The 21,772-nt window shown below is 40.4% G+C and overlaps 1 protein-coding gene across 1 annotated transcript in view; it reads right to left on the bottom strand.

Annotated features, from left to right (window-relative positions):
• The window catches only part of arhgef1 (Rho guanine nucleotide exchange factor (GEF) 1), a 106,569-nt gene that overhangs the window by 10,392 nt on the left and 74,405 nt on the right, over positions 1–21,772 (bottom strand). Inside the window, exons 14-19 of the mRNA XM_083898152.1 lie at positions 21,283–21,294; positions 17,000–17,161; positions 15,160–15,350; positions 13,357–13,503; positions 11,651–11,733; positions 11,222–11,347 (exon numbers count right to left, since the gene is read on the bottom strand). Of these exons, the coding sequence (XP_083754278.1) occupies positions 11,222–11,347; positions 11,651–11,733; positions 13,357–13,503; positions 15,160–15,350; positions 17,000–17,161; positions 21,283–21,294 (721 nt within the window). The remainder of the gene's footprint in view (positions 1–11,221; positions 11,348–11,650; positions 11,734–13,356; positions 13,504–15,159; positions 15,351–16,999; positions 17,162–21,282; positions 21,295–21,772) is intronic.

Raw genomic sequence — 21,772 nt, 5'->3', positions numbered from 1 at the left:
GAGTAAATATAAGTAGGTATAATTAAATAAATAAATAAATGAATGAATGAATGAATGAATGAATGAATGGATGAATGAAAGAAAGAATAATAGACAATCGGGACAGTGTAGCACAGTATGGGTTCCTTTCAATTAGAAAAGTAACTTGCAATAGGTAACCATCTCCTCTTAAAGACATCCGACCGTAATTGTAACTGAGCAGTTAAAGCCTCCATTCCATACACTTGGAAACCACCAGAGGTGTCTTAAAGAATCTCGTCTTCATCTTCCAGTCAAACTCTTTCCACATATTACTATTAATACCCTTATGGCACCCAGTGCATATCGTTTCCCATTCCCCATCCCCAATTATAACGTTTAACTCCGGCTCCCATTTATTTTTTACATAAAAAATATTATCTGATGTATTTAATACCAAATGTCTATATATATGGGAGACATGCTTTTTGTTAGGTATTTGATGTTTAATTATAGTAATATGGTACATTTCTGTGTGTGACGGAGCTTCTTTAATTGTATTCCAATGCGTATGGCTTGTGATATAATGCCTAATCTGAAAATACCGGAACATATCACTTCGGGGTAAAAAGAATTTGTCTTGGAGATATGAGAATGGCTGTAGAACATTATCACAAAACAACTGGTCGATAATTCCCTAAGTCCCTACCCGCCCAACTTTTAAAAGTAATATCCGTTGTTGAGGGGGGGAAATCCGGGTTTCCGTCAATTTGTATTGCCTGTGAAAGGGCAGACGTCCCTCTAATTCTCTTTTGGATAGTCGACCATACTTTTAAGGTGTGCTTCACCCATATATTTTTAATTATAATTTTCTTCTGGGACCGTTTACTCAGAAACACAAGGACAGATAGAGGTATATCTGGCAGTGATTTCTGTTCTATGTTTACCCATCCTGTCTCCGTATCATTATTAATCCATGCTACCACTGCTGTGAGTTGCGCTAGATTGTAAATTTAAGGCTCGTCTAACATTGTTAGTGCCATGTCGTCCGGAAATGAACACTGTTTGGTCCGGGTTCACTAATTTTCGGTTGTATTTCTGTATTCTATTAGCAAGAATAGATGTCAAGATTTTTAAATCCTGACAAAGTAAACTTATTGGCCCATATCCCTCTCTTTGTGTATAACCAAAATAATTGCCTCTGACCAAGTTTTTGGGAGGTCCCTTCCCTCCAGAACATAATTATATACACGGCATAAAATAGGGGTTAGTTCGTTAACAAAAACTTTATAGTATTCCCCAGAGTATCCATCGATACCCGGGGATTTATTGTTTTTTAACTTAGTAATACTATATCTAATTTCCTGTACAGTTATGGGGGAGCATATCAACCCAGCCTCATCCAGTGATAACCTGTTCAGTTGTATCCGATCCAGAAATGTTATTTTCTCCTTCTTCCCTGATAATTCTTGACCTTCATATAATCTTCTATGGTATGCAGCAAACGCCTCTGCGATTACTTTCGGTTGGGAAGTAATTCTGTTTGTGTCGGGGTTGTTTAATTTTAGGTACAACACGGTTCGATTGATCGTTCCGTATAGGGCTGGGTATCGATTCAGATTTCAAGAATCGATTCGATTTCGATTCTCAAGATTCAGAATCGATTATCACAATTCAATTCGATCCGATCTTGATTTGGGTTAGTGTTAATAAAACCATTTTTTAGAGCCGTTACTTGAAATGCATGACTACATAGTTTATGCAACATATTAATACTAGTATTATATTGACATTTAACAGTAAATTAATGAAGTATTGGTAGTTAATGATGGCTGTAAGGATCAATCCCCCTCCCAGAATGTTGATACAAACATGCTGTGGGCCAGAATTACCTAACAGATCCAGGGCAGCAAACAGAGGAAGGCAGAGTTATACATGCAGCAATGGACTGCTATTGGGACACTAACCTGGTGCATTATTAAAAATATGACATTAAGAATTCACCCAAAAAGTGTTGCTGTTGCAAACAAATGTACTTTTATTTTAATTATCTGTATGCAAAACAAAGACATTCTGTAAATAGAGATTACTGGTTTCAAAGTAACCTAACTGTCGTTACTGTATGTAAATAAGAATTAATCAAAAGGTCTCAATAGTTTTGTGACCTTCAATTGCCTTTAGTGCGAACATGTAAACGGAAGATTTTAAACTTAAACATTAAATAGAAAATAAAAAAATAGAAAGGCGTTGCCTATTAAAGTGCAAACAAAAATAAACTTAAGACAGACTGTAAACTGTCATCAATTGGGAATGTTAAGATTCTTCTGCAAGAAAATGAGTTCATTAACATGCCCTGGGGTAAGGCAGTTTCTTTTAGCAGTGATGGTGTGACCTGTGGTTGAAAAGACCCTCTCAGATGTGACATGAAGGTCCCGGGGCACAGATATCGCTTTGCCATGAGAGCTAAAAGAGGATACTGCTTTTCATTCTCCCTCCATCAGCCCAGAGGATTGTCCTGCAGCCCCGCAGGTGTCCTCGCCCTGTACCTTTTGAGCTCGCCTTCTGCGAGCTCAAAAGGCTGCTAGAGTTTTCTATGTGTGGAGTTATTGACCACCAGTCGTTTTCAAAGCCGGAGCTTGGCTAACTTCACCGCAGCGGCTAACAGCGGCTAACTTCACTGATATCCGACGCCATGTTCATTGTTTTGAGAGTGCGTCACTTGACGTGGGGTTAAAGTTCACCGGGGAAAAATGTTTTAATTTTATTTTTTTTAATCGATCTCCGGACGTACGAATCGATCTTTAGGAATTATTATGAGAATCGATTCAGAATCGGAGAATCAATTTTTTCAACACAGGTCTAGTTCCGTAATTGAAATGCCAGCAACCTACTTGCTTTACTACCCATTTCGTAATATTTACTTTTCACAAATCTGAGCATTCCCTCTGCTTTATATGTAGATCATCTAATTTTTGTCTCTCTTCTTTTAACAATTCCAATATATTCCCCCCTCTTGATATTTTGTGTTCTCTTTCCAATCTCGTAATTTTGGTCTCCAATGCAAGTCTTCTGGCTTCTCTTTGCTTTTTAATCCTTGAAGCAATTTCAATAATATGTCCCCTCATTACAGCTTTAGCACCATCCCATAAAATAGACGGAGTAACATCTCCGCTGTCATTTATACTCATATATTCTACTAACCTATCACGCAGTTCCTCTTGGATTAGGGGATCATTCAATATTGAGACATTAAGTCTCCAATACCTGAATGTTTTTTTCCTGACCTAAGTTTATTTTCATTTTAATGGGGCCATGATCCGACAGGGTTATAGGTTCTATCTTACACTCCGTCACTCTATGTGCATCAACTTTTGAAACAAGAAACCTATCTAGTCTAGAGTTACTCCTGTGAACCTGGGACCTATATGTGAAGTCTCTGTCTCTGGGATAATAGTAACGCCATATATCAATCAGTCCCAATCCATCCATCATCCCTCGGACACCAACTGATTTTCTGGATTGAAGTCCCTTCTCAGGAGGAAGTCGATCCATACTCTGATTTAGTACACAGTTATAGTCTCCCCCAACCACTATGATTCCGTTCCCATAAACTTGAAACAAGTCATCAAGAATAAAGTATATATATATACCCCGACAACACTACTGTAACGGGAAGGTAAGGAGAGCATTAAACTTAAGTGCACCAAACCAAATTATTCACAGCTGTACAAATCTGCCTAAATTTAGAAAAAGAAACCCTTACTTCTCGCATCACAGGCTCAGACATTTCAGGGGAAGAAAAACCTGCAGTCTTCCTCCGTAAACATGCCGACTTTCCGTCCATCTCGTCTCTCCCACCTGCGCCTGGCCAACTCCCGCTCCACTTTGTCCCGCTCGTCAACCCGGACCTGGATCTTTAAGTCCCGTAGTATCGGCACTGGGTCCATTACCGTTAGAAAAGTTTTTTCCTCAGAATCCACCGTCATCCTCAGCCGAGCCAGATACATGCACTTCGCTTTAAATTTTTTTATCCTTCAGGTTTTTAACAACATATCTGACGTGAGAGCGTTTCCTCTGCAGCTCAGGTGAGTAATCATTATCGAAGTAGATCTGCCTCTCATCCAACTTGAGTGTGCGCTGTTTCCAGGCTCTCTGCAGAATCTGTTCCAAGGTTTGTGGACTACGAGCCTTCCAATCAGGTTCGTAGTGCTTCAAGTCTTGTGAATGATTTCTTGGTTTGGCCCTTAAATTCCTTTACATCCGTCCTCACCTACATAATGTCCTCCCGTATTTCTCGGTTGGATTGTACAATAGCTTGCAGCATCTCATCCATGTTTTTAGCCACTGCTTTAGCACCTGCTCTAGCGCTAGCTGCGTCAGACTTAGCAGGTTTGTTAGCGTCAGTTGTTTCTAATGATTTGTCCTCCCTGTCCTTGTATCTAAACTGATATCTAGAGAGTCTATCGGTAGAGTTTGTCTTTGTGGTGTCGCCGGGCATGTTTTTTTGACGATTTTAGTTCAAATTTCGTCTAGTAGGGTAGTTAGTCAGCAGAGCTCAAACTTTACGACTTACACATACATGGCGCCGCCAGAAGTCCATCTTAATTGAACATTTTAACATAGAAATACAATCAGTTCACATCCAATATCCAACTAAAAATACAAAAACGAATCACTATAAAAAAGAAGTATATAATAATTATATAAAAATACAAAATCAATTGTCATGATACATTGGGACATGCTGCTATTTGCATCGCACATTTGGGGGCTTTCAATCAGCCAGACTGTCAGGTGATGACAGCATGACGTCAATAACAGGACAAACTAATACAACGAGACATAACTACCTGCAGATGTAGTTTATTTACGTTTAAACATATTTCACAATATATTACCTACACAAAAATAAGTAAATGAACTAATGAGCGCAGACCTCACTCTCTCACACTCCCTCTCTCGCCCGCCCCTCGCGCTCTCTGCTCACACTGGTTTAAATGACAAACAAACAAATGCTGAGTGCTGATCGAAAGTTTTGTGCAAGTGATTTAAGATCCTGACTCTTGTCCCAGATATGACAGGCTTCATTCAGTGATTGAAACAAATATGTGACCCGCCACGTACTAAGCTGGAACAAGTAGGCCCAGCACAAAACGAGAAAAAACAGGAAAAAGTTATTTTTTTCAAAATTAGGGATTAGGGACTTTTGAATTAAGGTTGTTTTATCGCTGTGAATCATTCCTAGTTTGGGTTTGGCGATCTCACATTCCAGAGCTTTTGTTGCTTTTTCAGCCAATCAGCTGATGATCACGGAGAATACACATGGCTAATTAATATGCACGTACAGAGAGAGGGGGAGAGAGAGAGAGTGTCTGGAACGTTCCAGCAGTTATGTGTGAGTGTGTGTGTGTGCAGTGCGAAATTAAAAGCGTGATTGTCATCAAAGCAGTCGTCATCAAAGCTTTGTTGAACAAAGGAAGGCAAGGAGAACAGGACAATATCTGAACTATGGCTGAATGTCTTCACAAGGACAGAGACTGCTGGTGTGTGGACTGTTAGCATTTTAAGCTAGCGATCTTTATGCTAACGGGTTAGCAGACTTCATCATCACAAAAACAACAAACAGATGATTATTCAGCTGAAAGAGAGCAGGACAGACACAGTAGTTGTCTGAGATGATGACGTGAAGCCAGCACCGCTCTATCTCCTCATGGGTGAGTTTTCATATACGTAACGTTAGTGTTCAGTCACATACAGGGATGTTTTTCTTGTTATTGTTTCACTAGCTCTAGCAAAAACATGTGCTGAAGTGTTTGAATCATGTGTGAATGACACAGCTTTGTGTGTGAAGTATTGACTGTGATGCTAATGATTTGTGTTGTGAGTTAGGACATTATCAGCTCATTCAGGAAAAGACTGATCCATCCACACTACACCACAGAGCCACTTCAATGTATTTCATGAGTGTCTGATTTGATATTAGAAATATGTGTCTGTCTTTGATCCTTCTCTCTTAAGTATATATAGTATATTTTGTTTTCATGTAACAACAAAAACAGATGATGGAAATACAGTGGTATGGTTACGGTAGTGGCACCTCTGGAAATGTTCATGATTTTCCTTTATAAATCATACATTTTGTTTGAATAATTAACATAAAAATAAATAAATATAATAAATCATATCAACTTTATTTCACGTCTCATTTATCACTGCGTTTGTCTCCTATATGATATATTTAACTGAAATGTCTTTTTCAAACAACCAATGATTTATAAAGGAAAATCATGATTTACAGAGGTGACCAAACTTTTGCATACCACTGTATGACACAAATGATAACAGAATAAGCCACCCCCCCCCATATTTTTTTTTAGGTTATTTCATTTCAAATCTTAAGAGAATATTATGTCCAGTTTTTAATGTATTGTATACGTATTGTTCTGTGTAGCAGTGTAGCTCACAACAATAGTATCTGTGCTCATACAGAGCAGGGTGTGGTTTCACTGACAGCTTAGACCAGGAGGGGGTTGTGCTATGTAAATGTGATGATTCTGTCTCTTGGCTCCCAGAAGCTCCCAGAAATCTTTGAGGCTAGTATTCTCCCTAAAGCAGTTTGAGGAGTGCCTACATTCAAATTGCCATATCTTCTTCAAAAATTATCAGATGTACATGTGTTTGACATTGTTGGAAAGCTTACCACAGAAAGAAATCACACTTTCAGAATCTGTAAATAACTCCAAATGTCCCTAAGTAGACTTGTGACCGGTTTTGCCATGGCTGGACACTTATAATAACATTAATGAAACGTTTACATGCAGAGCGCGCTCACTCGCAAAGCAGACAGCAGCACCGCGGGTGCGCGGATGTTGTGTAATCAAATACACCGGTATAGCGGTATATTAAAAATTCATGTCGTAACGAAAATAAAAACCGGTATTCGGTGTGAACCGGTATTCGGTGTGAACCGGTATACCGCCCAGCCCTAATGATACTGAACATGATTTGAACATGGCAATACTTGTTGTCTGCTTCACTCACGCTGAAGAAGTTCTATACAGCTGACACGTTATAGCCTAATCTGCGAGGTCCACTCAACTACATGTCCGTGTAGCCGCGTGCACATGTGTTGCTGATGCTGCGCGATACGGGTGCATTTGACCGGCTTATTAAAATCAGAATATTTCTGACTGACAGGCCGGTCGCATCCCTATTTTCTTTATTTTCTGCTGGTGAAATTAGAGCTACAGAGCTTTCTAACAAGCCCCCGATCGTCTCCCTGTGTTCAGTATTCAGGTCAGTAAAAGCGGCCGTAAATTTGGAAATGTCAGCCACGGCGCACTTCTGCATTCGTTAAGTGTGAGAAATAAAAAACAAGAATAAAGTATGACCTGTTGCGGTCACTTCGCTTCGGCGGTGGGCAGAAACCCTCCGCTTCACCTCCACCTTGATATCCGACCATTTCTTTTTAATCTGTGTGTGTGTTCGCTGCTCGGATCCCACTGCATTACAGTCTCACACACACGCTCCCACTCACTTTCTTTTCTTTTTTGTCATATTTATCCCTGTTGACAGGGTACCAAACGAAATCTTCCTGCGCGTTTTCATTCATTCATTCACTAGTATCTCTTGCTCAGACTGTGTGAAATTCCTTCACTTTCCTTTGTTCAGTGCGTTATTTGATCAAAGAGGTGAATCTCAGGGCCTATTTAAATTGATTTGCATATGTAAATGAGGCGTGGACAAGGAGGAGTTTGGCACCTCTGCATGTGTGCTCAATTCCACGTTGATTTGGGATGTATAAAGGAAACATGCTTGGATCCATGCGTACGCACACTTTGATACATCTGAATTTATTTGTGCGTACAGTTTCTGGGTTTGGCGTACGCCAAGATTTAGTAGGAAATCCATGCAAGTCTTTGTACATGAGGCCCCTGGTCTCTGCTCTCACTACTGATCACAATGTCATCTGCAAACATCATAGTCCATGGAGAGTTCTGTCTAACCTCATCTGTCAGCCTGTCCATCACCACTGCAAACGAGAAGGGGCTCAGAACTGATCCCTGATGTAGTCCCACATCCACTTTGAACTTCTCTGTCACACTTACAGCACACCTCAACGCTGTCTCACAGTTGGCATACATGTGCTGCAACAGTCTTACATACTTCTTTGCCACTCCAGACTTCCTCATACAGTACCATAGTTACTCTCGACTTCCTCTTTACAGCTTCCACCACTTTTTCCTCTGCTCTGCCTTTGTCCTCTTCATCTTTCTTATCACCAGATTCATCCTACAAACCACCCTATCCTATGCTGTCTGGCTACACTCTCACCCAATGTTCCCTCTAAGCTGCGAGCCTACGCAATTGCGCACCGCTCGAACATACTCAGTGCACAAGAACATCTCTGCAGCGCACCTCAGTGAGTGACAGGTGTCCAGCCAATGATACGATACGGTTTACTTACGCTACGCAGCCAATCATAGCACTGATAGTGCTTGTGTATGTGCCCTGCCCATACACGCTGTGGCACCGTGCAGGTTAGCTTGCTAACAACAGTGCGGCAGAGATGAGAGACGGCGATACAAATGCAAACCCCTTATCATGGCCAAACGAACGGGCAGTGACACATCCACCCACCAAGCCAAAGTAAAAAAGAAATGCGGTGCTTTTAGGATGGAATGGCTGTCGGAGAATTTGGAAACAGGAGAACAAGTGGTGAAACTGGGTGAGATTTTTTCTTTTTCGTGTGATACTGGTGTGTGGCTACAGCGTGCACAACTGTTGCTCACAGTGATCCTCAGTGCGCTCAGGGAGCTTGCGTATATGCTCAGACACATGAAAAATTAAAGGGAACATTGCTCTCACCTACCACTACTTTGCAGTCACGGATCTCCTTCAGATTACGTTGTCTATACAAGGTGTAGTCAATCAGTGTGCTCCTACTTCCGCTCTTATAAGTTACCCTATGCTCCTGCCTCTTCTAGAAAAAAGTATTCACTACTGCCATTTCCATCCTTTTTGCAAAGTCTACCACCATCTGTCCCTCTGTGTTCCTGTCCTGGATACCAAGGGTGAATTCCACTTCCCTGCTTAATAGGGGTGGGAAAAATAATCGATTCTTCGATGCATCGCGATTTCTTTGCCTGTTGCAACATTCTGTTTGCTTGGCTCGCTGCAGAGCCAGGGTTTCCCCCAGTGTATTATAAGCCTAGCGGGCCGCCAGGCTTTGCGTTGCTTGTTTATTTATTTAAAATAGATTTTTTTATACATATATATATTTTTTTCTATACCGGGGAACAAGAGCGCACGTTCCCCCATGTAATCCGTGCAGCGCACGCTTGTCCAGGTGTCGATTGAAACCCAAGTCACACTATCAAGGGCGTCATTATTACGGTTACATCGTTCTTGTCAATAAAGATATTATATTTAGGGATGCACCGATAATTCGGCGGTCGAAACAGAGCGAGTTCACTGTGGAACAGCACCTGTTAAACGCTGGAAAGTCTCTGCGCAAAAGTGAAACTTGGCTGCGTGCGGCACAGATTATGAACTCCCCGCGACATTCACTTCACAGCAGAGAACATTCTCTCTCTTTGAGCAGTTAACTAAAGACATCAGCTCATCTGATGCATCTGTTATTCCCGCAATTGCAGCGTTAAAGCGTCTTCTTTCACAAAGATTAAGACCACAGAGTGAAAACGATGAAAAGTGCGCTCTGCTCTTCAGAGTCTGTCACCACTCAGTTTCACTCGGATCACCTGCACTTCATCGTGACTGTACTCCATCCTCGTCATAAAGATCATTATTCCATTGTGGGGATAAAACACGTAGAGAAGTGATCCAGTCTGCTTTAGATCAAATCAAAATCAAATAAGCGCAGGAGAGGGAGAAGAGAACAGCGCAGGGGCGGTGTGCAGAAATAAAAGGGCTGTCTGCACCAGATGAGGCAGATGAGGGGGCACTACCACATTTATATTTATGTTGCTTTATCTTACTTTTAAATGAGTAGCAAAGTATTAATCTAATCGTTGACCTCTTGGAGATGACAGACTGGACGCAGCTTTCGCGTTATTCTGCCCCCCACAGTTTGAAGACGTATCTGTATTTAAGGGGTGTCCCATTTCTAAGTGACAAAATAACCCTCAACACTTTGTTTTGAGGGCCAGTTAAGATTAAGGGTTGAGCTTGAGGGTTAAGATTGAGGGTTAAGATTGAGGGTTAAGATAGGAATTGGAATTGGCCCCCAAACCTGCCTATCACTTCTCCATCACTGCACTAACATGTCCATTGAAGTCTGCACCAATGACCACTCTCTCACCTCTGGGGATATTCTGCATCACTTCATCTACCTCACTCCAGAGTGTTTCCTTCTCCTCTAACTCACATCCCTCCTGTGGGACATAGCCACTAACAACAGTTAGCATCACACCTTCAATTTCTAGCTTCGGCTCCATCAGTCTATCTGACACTCTTTTCACCTCCAAGACATTCCTAACAAGCTCCTCCTTTAGGATAACCCCTACTCCATTTATCTTCCTATCAATACCATAGTAACACAACTTAACACCTGTCCACCTGGTCTCCTGGACACACCACCGTCCTTCTCTGCATCATGTCAACCCACTCTCTGCATTTTTTTTTGTTAAATGTTCAGGTTAATAATAAACATTATTGAGGTTAGTATTATCTGTGCTAGTAAAAGCTGCTGCCAGTGATGGTGTTTTTTGGCCAACTTCCTGTCTATTTGCATACATTTTTTACTCATGATTCTGTCCAATATAATATATAATCTTTGTCCAATATAATCACTATCCCTCCTTTGCACGTGACCAAACCATCTCAACCTTGACTATCTCGCTCTTTATCTGCAAACCCTTCAAACCTGAGCTGTCCCTTCAAATATGCCAATTTCTAATCATGTCCATTCTGATCAACTCAGCCACCTCCAGTTCAAACAATACGTACAATTAAAGAAGAACGACACATTATTTAAATCCTATGATTTTGTTTGATTACTTCTGATTTCTTTTTCAAGACCAAACACAAATATTTTACAGCTATTTGAAGAATAATTGCAGAACAGACCTTGAAAACATCTCTCATACCACACACTGCTCTAGATATAAAGCTATGTCACATGTATATTAACAGGTATATTTCACTGACTATGCAGGCTATGGTTAGGATTAGGGACTATAAAATGCACTTATTAGTGAGTATCCACACTAATATAGATAGTTTATTGTGTGTGTGGGTTTACCTGTATAAAGGAGTTGAAGCGAGGCTCTTTTTTCTGCCTGCTCTTGATTTGGTCCAAGGCCCATGACTGGTGACTGCAAAATCGGGCTGTCAACTTCTGGAACCACTCCCCCTCTGGACCACCAAACTGGAAATATGTACACACAAAAAACACTCCATCAGTACAACTACATGTATCATGATGGCCAGATGTAAAGAATTGAGAGGAATAAACACTACAGAGATAATGGCTGTGAAAGAAAAAGAATAGAAGGCTCAGTACTAAATGTGTGGTTGTTAGAGCCAATATTTTAAGGTCCAAAGAGAAATAGCTTTCTGCATTTTTGGCATAATTACCGCTGGATAAAGTTGTGAATTAAATTGTCAGCACAGACAACTTGGGAGAGAACAGTGACACATAAACAATATAAAAGGAAAGATAATGATTCACCCTGTTGAGAACTGTGGTGCTGATGGACTTGACGATGAAGTTGTCATCCAAACGCAGTTTCTTCAGGTTCTCGTAGAAGTTATCTGGATTCACAGACAAGACAAACAAATCAACACTTTATATATAGACCTTATTTTCAGTGGCAGAAACATGTAAGTTGACGTCCGCCATTATTTGTGTGATACTTCTGGTATCACAGCAGTCAGGGGTTGCTCAGAGAGCATTTGGTTTAAGCGAAAGGCTTTAAAGGGACACTGTGTAGTATTTATGGGTTTATATAACCCAAAATCCACTTTTTTTATACATATTATGTGATCCTGCATTGTCTAGTCGCTGTATAATATTTTTTGTTTAATTTTCGTAGTGTTTCAAAAAGTCATGTAAAATAACATGGTCGCGGGCCGTGGTTGCATAGCCACTGTTAGCAGCGAGACGCCATGTTTCTACCGGAGCCTGTAAGGACAAACGCGAGAGAACAAATCAAGCGTCGCTTTACTTGTAGCGGAAGTCCCGCCTCCACTCTCTCCGCTTCGTCTGCTACGAAGATGGTACCGCAGTAGCTCGCCCTCTCCCTCGCCTCACGAACCTCATCTGCTGACACGGAGAAAGACGACGAGGACAACATTTGACCGGCTGCGGATACCGTAGCGCTAAGGGAAGGGAGGGGGTGAGCAGAGGAGCAGTTCTTTGTTGTAAATGTCAGCCTCTCCTCTAGATGGCACTATAAACTACTTACTTCACCTTTAATGGAACAGGAATGTTTTGATCATCCGCCGCAAGTACGTTGGTAATGTGGATGCAAATCGTGTGAACTTACCCTTCTTTGAATAATGAAACGGTACTGTGGCTAAAAGCCTTAAATATGAAGAAGCCACTGAAGCGTCACTATGTCTGTTTATTGAAAACAGACCTAAAGAAGAACTGTCTTGTCTAAACATAACTTGATACAATATTGTTGTGTATCTGCTCCTGGTCTCCATCTGTCTCTACCTCATCTCTCTCTTGTCCTTTCTCTCCTCCTTTCTGTCCCCCACCTCTCCTCTGTCCCCCATTTTTCCTTTCACCCCAACCTGGTCGAGGCAGATGGCTGCACATCTTTGAGACTGGGTTTGTCACAGATATTCTCTCCAGTGATGCCTCGTGTTTGCTCATTGTGTGAATTGTTGGGTTTCTCTGCTCATCTTGAGATAATGTATGCTGTGATTCAGCATCATACAAATAAAATTGAATTGAATTGAATTAAAGATCATCCAGTACGAGAGAAGTGTCTTCACTATGAAACACTGGTAAAACTTCCAAGGCGATGTCAGCAGATGTATGTAAAACCACAGCTAATTATGATGAAGTGTTCTTTATGTCCGAGTTGGTCTCAATTGACAAGTACAGATTGATATAGTTGTGTCATTAAAACTGGCTTATATTGAAGACTTCTTTGATTTATTATTTTAATTCATTCATTTATTCAGCTGTCCATGTAGAGCGACAGCACAAAATAATAAAAAATATCCTCGTATGTTATATACAGCCACTTCCTTATGTCATCCCCCCATTTGTTATTGATGGTTACCAATGTTGTCAAGAAAGCAGAATCAATTACGTCCGCATTGAAAAGTAAGGTCTGTTAAATACAGTGAGGTCTGTATATGCAGTTGTTTTCTGGCTTTATCAGTGGAAAAAAACAAATAATAATAGCGCAGAAAACTCACAGTGCATATCAATGATCTCATCTAAGCTGGGAAAGATGGTTTCGAGCTCAGTGGAGGTCAGGAGCTCCTCTCTCTCCAGGGGTTTGGAGAAGACCATCTGAAGAACACTTAGCATTCGCACATGGGCGTGCTCTGTCGCAAACAACTCTGAAAGGGGAGAGAGAGAGGGTGCACTATGAATGAAAAGAACTTCAAACAAAAAACAACATCCTTGCAGAGCCCGGCAGGTATCCATGGGGAAAAAAAACTAAAATTGTGGCCATGCATTAATGACGTGTTATTGTTATTATGATGCATGAATTAGTGGATTTTTACTATCACAGTAAGGTAGACAATCAGCTGTGAACACCTAAGAAGCTGGCTTTTTGACAAGTGTGCAGGGACCTTCTACAAATTGCAACACCTACAACTATAATGATTTTATAGGGACTAAATTGTATTATGGCAATGATTTTAGCTAATATTCTAAATAAGATTACCCAGAAATAATGAAAAGGATATCTCATTTTCCCAAATAGATTATAGGATATATTGTTATAGTATAATTTACAGGAAATAAGCCAACTGAATTGTGGTAACGATAATAACCATTATTGTGAATACAAATTGCCAAAAACTATGAATTGTAGTATAATTTAGGGGACACTAATGAAGGATGTTGTTATTTTAGAGACATACACTATAAGATACAATAACACTTACAATAACATACAATGTTTGGCATGAGTGTACTTTGTAATTAAACTGTCACTATTAACTACATTATATTTTAATTATAATTATATTATTATATATATAACAAATTTATTAAAGGGGACATATTATGCAAAATCAACGTTTTAATCCATTCAATATTAAGAGTAGGAAAAGTGTGACCTCATGTCATGTTTTTGTGGTCCTCCTCAGTCTAGTACAGGAGATAAAACATGCAATGTTGACTTCCGCAGGGTATCTGACATCAGACTGAAACATTACTGGAATTGTTGTCTTGTGGAGCTCGGCTTTGTTCCTAAAAAACGTGAGAGTGCAGGCGAGGGCAATATTATCCGGAAAGAGCGGAAATCCGCAAAGTGTTCTATTCTTGCCTCCACAGTGCAGCACAGAGTTCTACACAAACTTCTAGCCTCACAGGATGTACCTGTCTAGTGCATACATGTTATATATGAGGCAATGTGCCGGCTAGAGTCTGAAAATGATGGCTTTTCCAAATGCTAACTGCTGTTAGCTGCCGGAGCCTCAGTGACACTGACGTAGTTTCCTGAGTCTCATTTGCATTTAAAGAGAAAGGCACTCAAAAACAAACAGAAATATGCCAGACTGAATACATAAAACATGAATACACAGTATATAAACAGTAACATACAGTAAAAAGGCAAAGGCTAGAAAAGTCTAGAATGTCAGTAAAAAATACATATTTTTTATGCGCATCCTTTCATCACAGCTTTTTATAATCCTATTAAACTAATTACTTTTCACTACAAAAAGATGAATCCTATTTGCAGTGTGTCTGGCCACTGTCAGAGCAGACAGAAGGCTATGTCTGTTTAAATTGAATAATTATAATAAAATTACATTCATTTTGGTCAGGATAATCGACAATGGAATGTTTATAACATCCCATGTCTCGTCATTGCAAGATTTTCTCTGTGGACCTGATGTGGGAGAGATCAGGTGACATTTGTGACATTTACAAATGTCAGAGGCTGTCTAACATACCTGTTGTAAAATGTATTATTATTTATTATCCAATCACACTTCAAAAAAAACCCTGAACTATCATTCTTTCATCTCTCTTCTCCTCACCATTGATGACCTCCTGCCTCTTGGTCTCCTTCTTACTGAGGCTGGATAGAGCTTCGGGGGAGGCCAGCTCCCTCCAGTTGGGTGGATCATGTTCAAACTCCAGGAGGCGTGGGGACATCTCCTCCAACTGTGGGGAGGGGCTGGTTGGGGAGTGGCCAGTCCCTTCAGGATTTAAAACTGGTCCCTCGGTACTGAGAGAGGGAGGAAGTGGTTGGAATTTTTTTTTTTAATTGTTTAGATAGGTCACTAAGTGACTTTTATGTGAAAACACCCCAGTTCCATTTATAAACTTTCACCAAAGATGCCTGGTTTAAGACAATAATAGAAAGGTGACAAGTAGATATCTAAACATGTTCTGTTAATATTTTTCTGGAGATTTGCAGCTATATTAAATATAACTCTGCATTAATAGCTGCTACTTTAACTGCAACTAATAACTAATTTCCTAATCAAATAACCAGCTGATAATTTATCGATAGACTTTGTCAGACTTTGACACTTCGTCAGAGGAGCAAAAACAGAAAAAGCTACAAATGCAGAACTTGCTCTTTTTTCATCACTCTACTCAGACTAATTTATTGATAATCAAGGCTGCCAACTAAACTGATGTTTTGTATCTGATTAATAATCAATCATTGTTGCAGCTACCTTTTTTTTTATAAAGATAATTGTTGATTTACAAATAAACCAGATGACAAGATGGCTAAACTTAGTTCCTTAAGGCAATAACATTCATAGCTTTTAAATCTACATAAAAAGAAAAAAAAACAATATCTGCAAAAATTACATTTGTAAATATATAGGACTTTATCTTATTTCCCTTTGTTTAATAAACTGAACTGAGTCATTTCCATATCTGCTCTTGTAGTTTACATCACATCATTAAAAACCCAAGTGAAATTTTTCAAATACAACTTACAGTTGTTAAAACTCTTTGATTCATTCAATGAAAATCACTTAAAGGTACAGTGTGTCAGATTTTTGTAATATTATTTACATTTGGCCATAATTGTATGTAAAATAATTATACTTATTTTATTTGTTTTGAGACTACAATCACCTGATTGCATGAATTACTGTTTTCACAACCACAGAATAAGTCATTTATATTCAAATCTGGAACGGGTCTTCTCTGTGGAGGATTACCCTGTTTTTAAAGGACAAACTTAAAATCTTTTGAGTTTTTTATGCTAATTGAGGGCCAATATAGGTTCTCGACACACTTGGAAGGGAAGTGAGAGGTGAGAGACATTCAGTGATAGCATGTAACTTCACCAGTAATGTTGCTAGATCTTACACACTGAGCCTTTAAGTCATGGTAAAATAAAAACAGATGTAAATGTTGCTCTAGTTTAGACCCTATAACTTTTCAAAGACCTTTCCCTCAGAGTCCTGTCATTTATAGTGAACTAACACTGACCATAATGTTTACCAAGTGGTCAATACTGACCTAATTCAATAAACATTCTCCTGCAGAGCCACTTATGTGACCTTGTGTTGTTTAACTGTTCCTCACTCACTGTCCGTCACAGCAGTCAATAAAGTCAGTAAATAACTCAGGCTAATTAACTGCCTTTCACAGGAGACAAAAGACGTGTCGTTTACAAATAACTGATGCCACTCACCTTAACAAAGACCTATTTAAATGTGCCTCCACAGTGATGAGTATCTCAGTATAAGTACAGTCAATATTCTATAATAATCTCATCATACTAATTATATTTAGTTTAAGTGTATTCTGGTTATTTCAGGACTGTTGCACTGTATTTAAATTTTTTCATCTGTCCCTGATGTGCACCTCTCCAGCCAGAGGCTCTAAGAGATGGTTTGTCCATCTTACGGATGGAGGTGCTGGGGGGTGAGCGGGGCAGGTATTGTGGTGGTACAAGGCGGCTGGAGGTCCACATCACTACGGGAGCGGGACTGTTTGGCTCGGGAAGAGCCGCGGCGGCGGGACGAGTGTCGATCCACGCGAGCACTCTCGCTACGACCCAATTTCCTACTGTAGGGAGGGAAGGTGGGAGAGGAGGGGGGAGGGGGGAGTAAAGATAGGGGATGCAGAGGAGAAGTAAGGAGAAATTGGAATAGGAAAAGAGGGAGGGAGCAAATACAAAGAAAGACATAGAACAAAGAGAAAACAAGAACAAAGGGAACAAAGATGCCACACAGGGAGAAAAGTTTAAATTAAAAATAAAGTTGAGGAGGAGGACAGAGTGAAAAGGGGATTATCCAAACCACATGCAGCCGGTAAGTACATACATTTATGTTAATGATGAAGGTCAGAGAGAGGAGAAGGATAAATAAGATATGGTATATTAGTAAAGGATTCATGTCAAACAAACAAAAAAAATCACATGAACAAAAGGACAAAAGAAAGAGACAACATGAGTGACAGATGAATGAAATATGACATGCATATATGAGTTAGACTGAAACATATATTGTATATATATGCGAGTATGACATAGAATATGCTTCATATACTGTACATATGGCTGCAAGTTTTACATTTTCTTTATGAGTCACTGATAGCCAGTTTACAACAGTATATTAAAGTGATAGTTCAGGCTATCTTCAAGTGTGGCAGAATGAGGCACAGACACATAGTCAACACTGACTGTGTGGGAAACCAGTCCAGAAGCTCATTCTCATTGAAAACAAGGCTGCCACGACCAGCAGGGACACGAGGTAAAACATTTCAGCCACTTAACAAAAGGATCATCTAAAAATCTTCACCTGCTTAAGTCTACGACATCTTCAGAATGCGTTTGCTGCTTTGTATCGGCATAATGGTTTGTAAACTGCTAATTCTCATGCACCAAGTCAATAGAAAAAACTGTGTTTTTTTAGTTGCAGGGGCACAGGAACACCTGGTTTACTACAACCTAACTTGGTATGTTTGTGTCACTCAGTCCAAACACAGGGATTTCAAACACAAAAACACATCTCAACTTAATGGTGAAGGCAGCAGTGAATCAAAACCCCCTGTGCTGTGATATAGATTTTCTCTATGGAGTTTTGAGCAAGGATAGAGCAGTTTACAACCTCAAGTTTCCAGTTTCTCATGACATTTACTTAGGGTTCGTTTGCGTAGGTGTGAATGTAATCTCGGTCCTTTGGTGCGCACCAAACCAACCGGTCCAAAGTAGGGCGGATAAAGTGGTCTGAGACCACCCCTATATGCAGTTCTTGGACCGCTTTATCCACCCTACTTTGGTACGGTTCCTCTGGTGTGAAAGCAACCAAACCAAATGGGACAAAACGGTCTAGTTTCATGCATAATAAGTATTAGATATGGGATAACCCCGGATTTCCACTGGGCGCGTCAGTGCCTCGCAATGTCAGCGGCACGGGTTTGAGCCGTTCTCTGCCCAGCTTCAATACCCATCGGGCGTTACGGCTGCGCATCACTGCCATCAGCACAGCGCAGCCTTGCGAGCCTTCACAAAATTCACAAAAGAAGCCGCGGCGTGCCCGGTGGAAATGCTCACATTAATTAGAGTAGCAGCAATCAGCTCCAGTGACCACGGCGCTTAAGTTCCGTGGCGGTGACGTGCCCGGTGGAAATCGGGGGTTAGTCCGGTTCCGGTGCTGATGGTCTTCACAGTCTATTTTGGTTCGCTTAGAACTATGCATATGTGAAAGCAAACCGTACCCACGTCTGTTTGCTACATTGTAACATTCTTCTGACTGGTGCGGACCAAAGCAATCGAACTATAGGTGTGAAAGCACCCTTCGACAGGTGTGAATTTGACTAAACAAGCCTTTTGTTCGGTGGCTTAAAATTGGAATACATTCTGTATCAGTGAGATTGTCAATAGTCGATTATTTCATCCATGATAATAGAAATTACATTGCAGACTATGGTCATAAAAAGATATGCAGATAAAAATAAACATTGCCAAGAGTATATACTTTTTCTAGAATCAAACGAGTATGGGGTCAACATTGATGGCAAGGGAGCCGAGCAACCAAAAAGTGAGGGATGGTGCATAAGGTCGGAATCTCCCTTCTCTGGTGAGGAGCTTTGAAAATATAAGGGAAAAAGGGAGCATTCTAAGACTCCTGTAGGGAAGAAACTCTTTAAACAAGTACCAATTTGCACACGAGTAGTGAAAAGTTACAGGCTGCGAATGTCTCCTTCTAAGTCACATGAGTTTTCATGAACTAGGTGGCAATATGCAGCTTGTTACGATATTTCAGCTTGTTGCTATTGGAGTAGTTGATATCTCATGGAGTCTTTCCACCATCCATGAACTTTAAAATATTAAAATCTTTAAACTGACGGAGTCTCATAGGTTTTCCCTCTTCTATGTACCAGCTGCTTCTGTAATTTCCAGGTCAAAGCCTATGGGCGAGAGCTTACAACGCAGAGCACCCAGGCTAGTTGTGGTACAGTTGAATGTACACCTGCAGTATTACCTAATTTCAATTCACGCTGGATGTGTGGTGTGTGCGTCGCTGCTGTTCTGCATCTACTTCATGCTAGGGTAAAGCTATAATATTTATGTTTTTCAAGAATTCAGATTCAGCCTAAACACTAAGGGCCTGATTTACTAAGATTACAAATAGAGAGCGCTAAATTGCGTGCGCAAGTTTAAAGACTGTGCCTGCTACTTGATTACGTTTTGTGGGTGAACTACTAAGATTGCGACTGCAATTGACTACAGGAGCAGAAGTGGTTAAGCGCCCTAATTAAGTTAGGATTTTGTGCTAGTCAAGGGCTGTCAACATGGAGAAAGTGCGACTCAACGGAAGTGCAGAATGAAATTTGAAGCCACTGAACAGAAAGTAGAGCTGACGTTCTACGATGAGCAGATAACTGGTATCGAGGGATATGACATCATTGTTCCCCGGTTCCATAGGACCTTTTTTTATTAATATTATTTTAATCCTGCGTCGGTACTTTGGAAAGCTCCATCATTACCTGACGTATCAAACAAAGAAAACTATAGACTATGGATGTTGCCGTAAAAAAAAAAAAAAGTGCTGCGCTCTCCTCCTGACTCACCTGCAGCTCACTGACAGCTGCCAGGGAGCGCTCTGCTGTTTCTATCAAGATTACACATAGGTCTAATTTCAATGGATGTGTGACTTTTTTTTATCAATAAGTAAATAAATAAATAAAGCGGATCATCACAACTGCTTTTTAGTCCCAGTCCGTCCCTGGTTTCATTTGTGTTCAAGTCAGGCTGAGTTTCCATTACGCGTGCCAACAGCCTTTGATCTGACATCAGAGGTGACGGGACAATCGATATAGATGATATATCCATAGCTGATTCATATAGTTACATTAAATAGTGATTGTTGTGATTATTTATTGCATTTAAATGTGCCTGGAACTGTGGAAAACTGCCTGTGAGGTTTTGGTGACGACTAAATGGGTTGCGAGTGCTATTTTGCCCGTCTGAGGGACGCACTCCTCGTTGCGCCATGTAAGTAGATCAGCATCAACGCAAATTTGCGTGTGCAATCCAGTTCGCGCACATTTTTGCACTCGCAAAGCTTTAGTAAATCAGGCCCTGTTTAGACAGTTGTTTAGACTGTTTAAGACAAGAAGTGTCAGTTTTTTTTTGCAGGGAACAGTGTGCGTCATGTGTAAAAAATATGAATTAAAAACATGACGGAATGCAGCATCCATGCACACAAGACACAAGTCAGACTCTGAGAAATTCAATTTAGTATAATATCAGGAGGGACATTGTTACATATATTTTCTATGTGGTGTTAGACTGGGTGTCTCAAGCTGGTTTTGGTGCAGGGTGTATGCAGAGCACATTCAGTGCTGGCTATGTCACAGAACCTGAACTATGACTTTACAAATAGCCATGTATTGCACCTACACTGCAGACACACTGTTTCTAGCAATACTTTTTAGTCAAGGAACTTGAAAATACATTTTCAAGCATGCATTCACACCCACTTAGAACAATCATCTGATCTCAACAATCAAACTCAGGCTAACTCCTTCACAAGCATGTTAAAATACTTAGCCATGCAGTGTGTTTGTGTTGTTTCCGTCAGTGTGTGTTGTCTGAGTGTTAGTGTTTGCATATGTGCAGCATATGATCAGTATATGGCCTGAAGCATGTCCATGACTCTGTCAAAGGCGCTGACACCCACCTTGTCTTCCGTCTGTAAAAACACGGGACACCACATTGTTACACACCCAACCTTTGAGACACTATTGTAAAAGCCAGAGAAACATCCACAACATCCACAACATGCAAATTGCAAACCCCAACATACAGTCATAATCTGAACACACGTCAGGGAATAATGCCAAATATGATGTCAAAAACTCCTAGCACAACATGGAACCGCACACACTTTGGAGACAAGCAGGACAAAGGACAGGCCCTGACCATGACAGATGCAGACACTTTGAAAAGCACATGGAACAAACAGCACAACCTATTTTCTTTTGTTTTGACTTTTGAAACTGTGGTGTTTATATATTTTATATATAAACAAATGTCCATTACATTCAAACTATTGTCAAAAGAGTTCACACAATGGTGATTCAGCCTATCGGCTCCACGCCACTCTAAAAGATCTGACATCCCTAAGCTGCACACACAGGAAGTGTTTTTTTTTATGTCGAGACAGACGG

The sequence above is a fragment of the Microchirus variegatus genome, assembly GCF_963457635.1.
Source record: "Microchirus variegatus genome assembly, chromosome: 1".
Classification (NCBI taxonomy): domain Eukaryota; kingdom Metazoa; phylum Chordata; class Actinopteri; order Pleuronectiformes; family Soleidae; genus Microchirus; species Microchirus variegatus.
The sequence above is the reverse complement of the archived record's forward strand: the minus strand, read 5'-3'. Positions and strand labels throughout refer to the sequence as shown.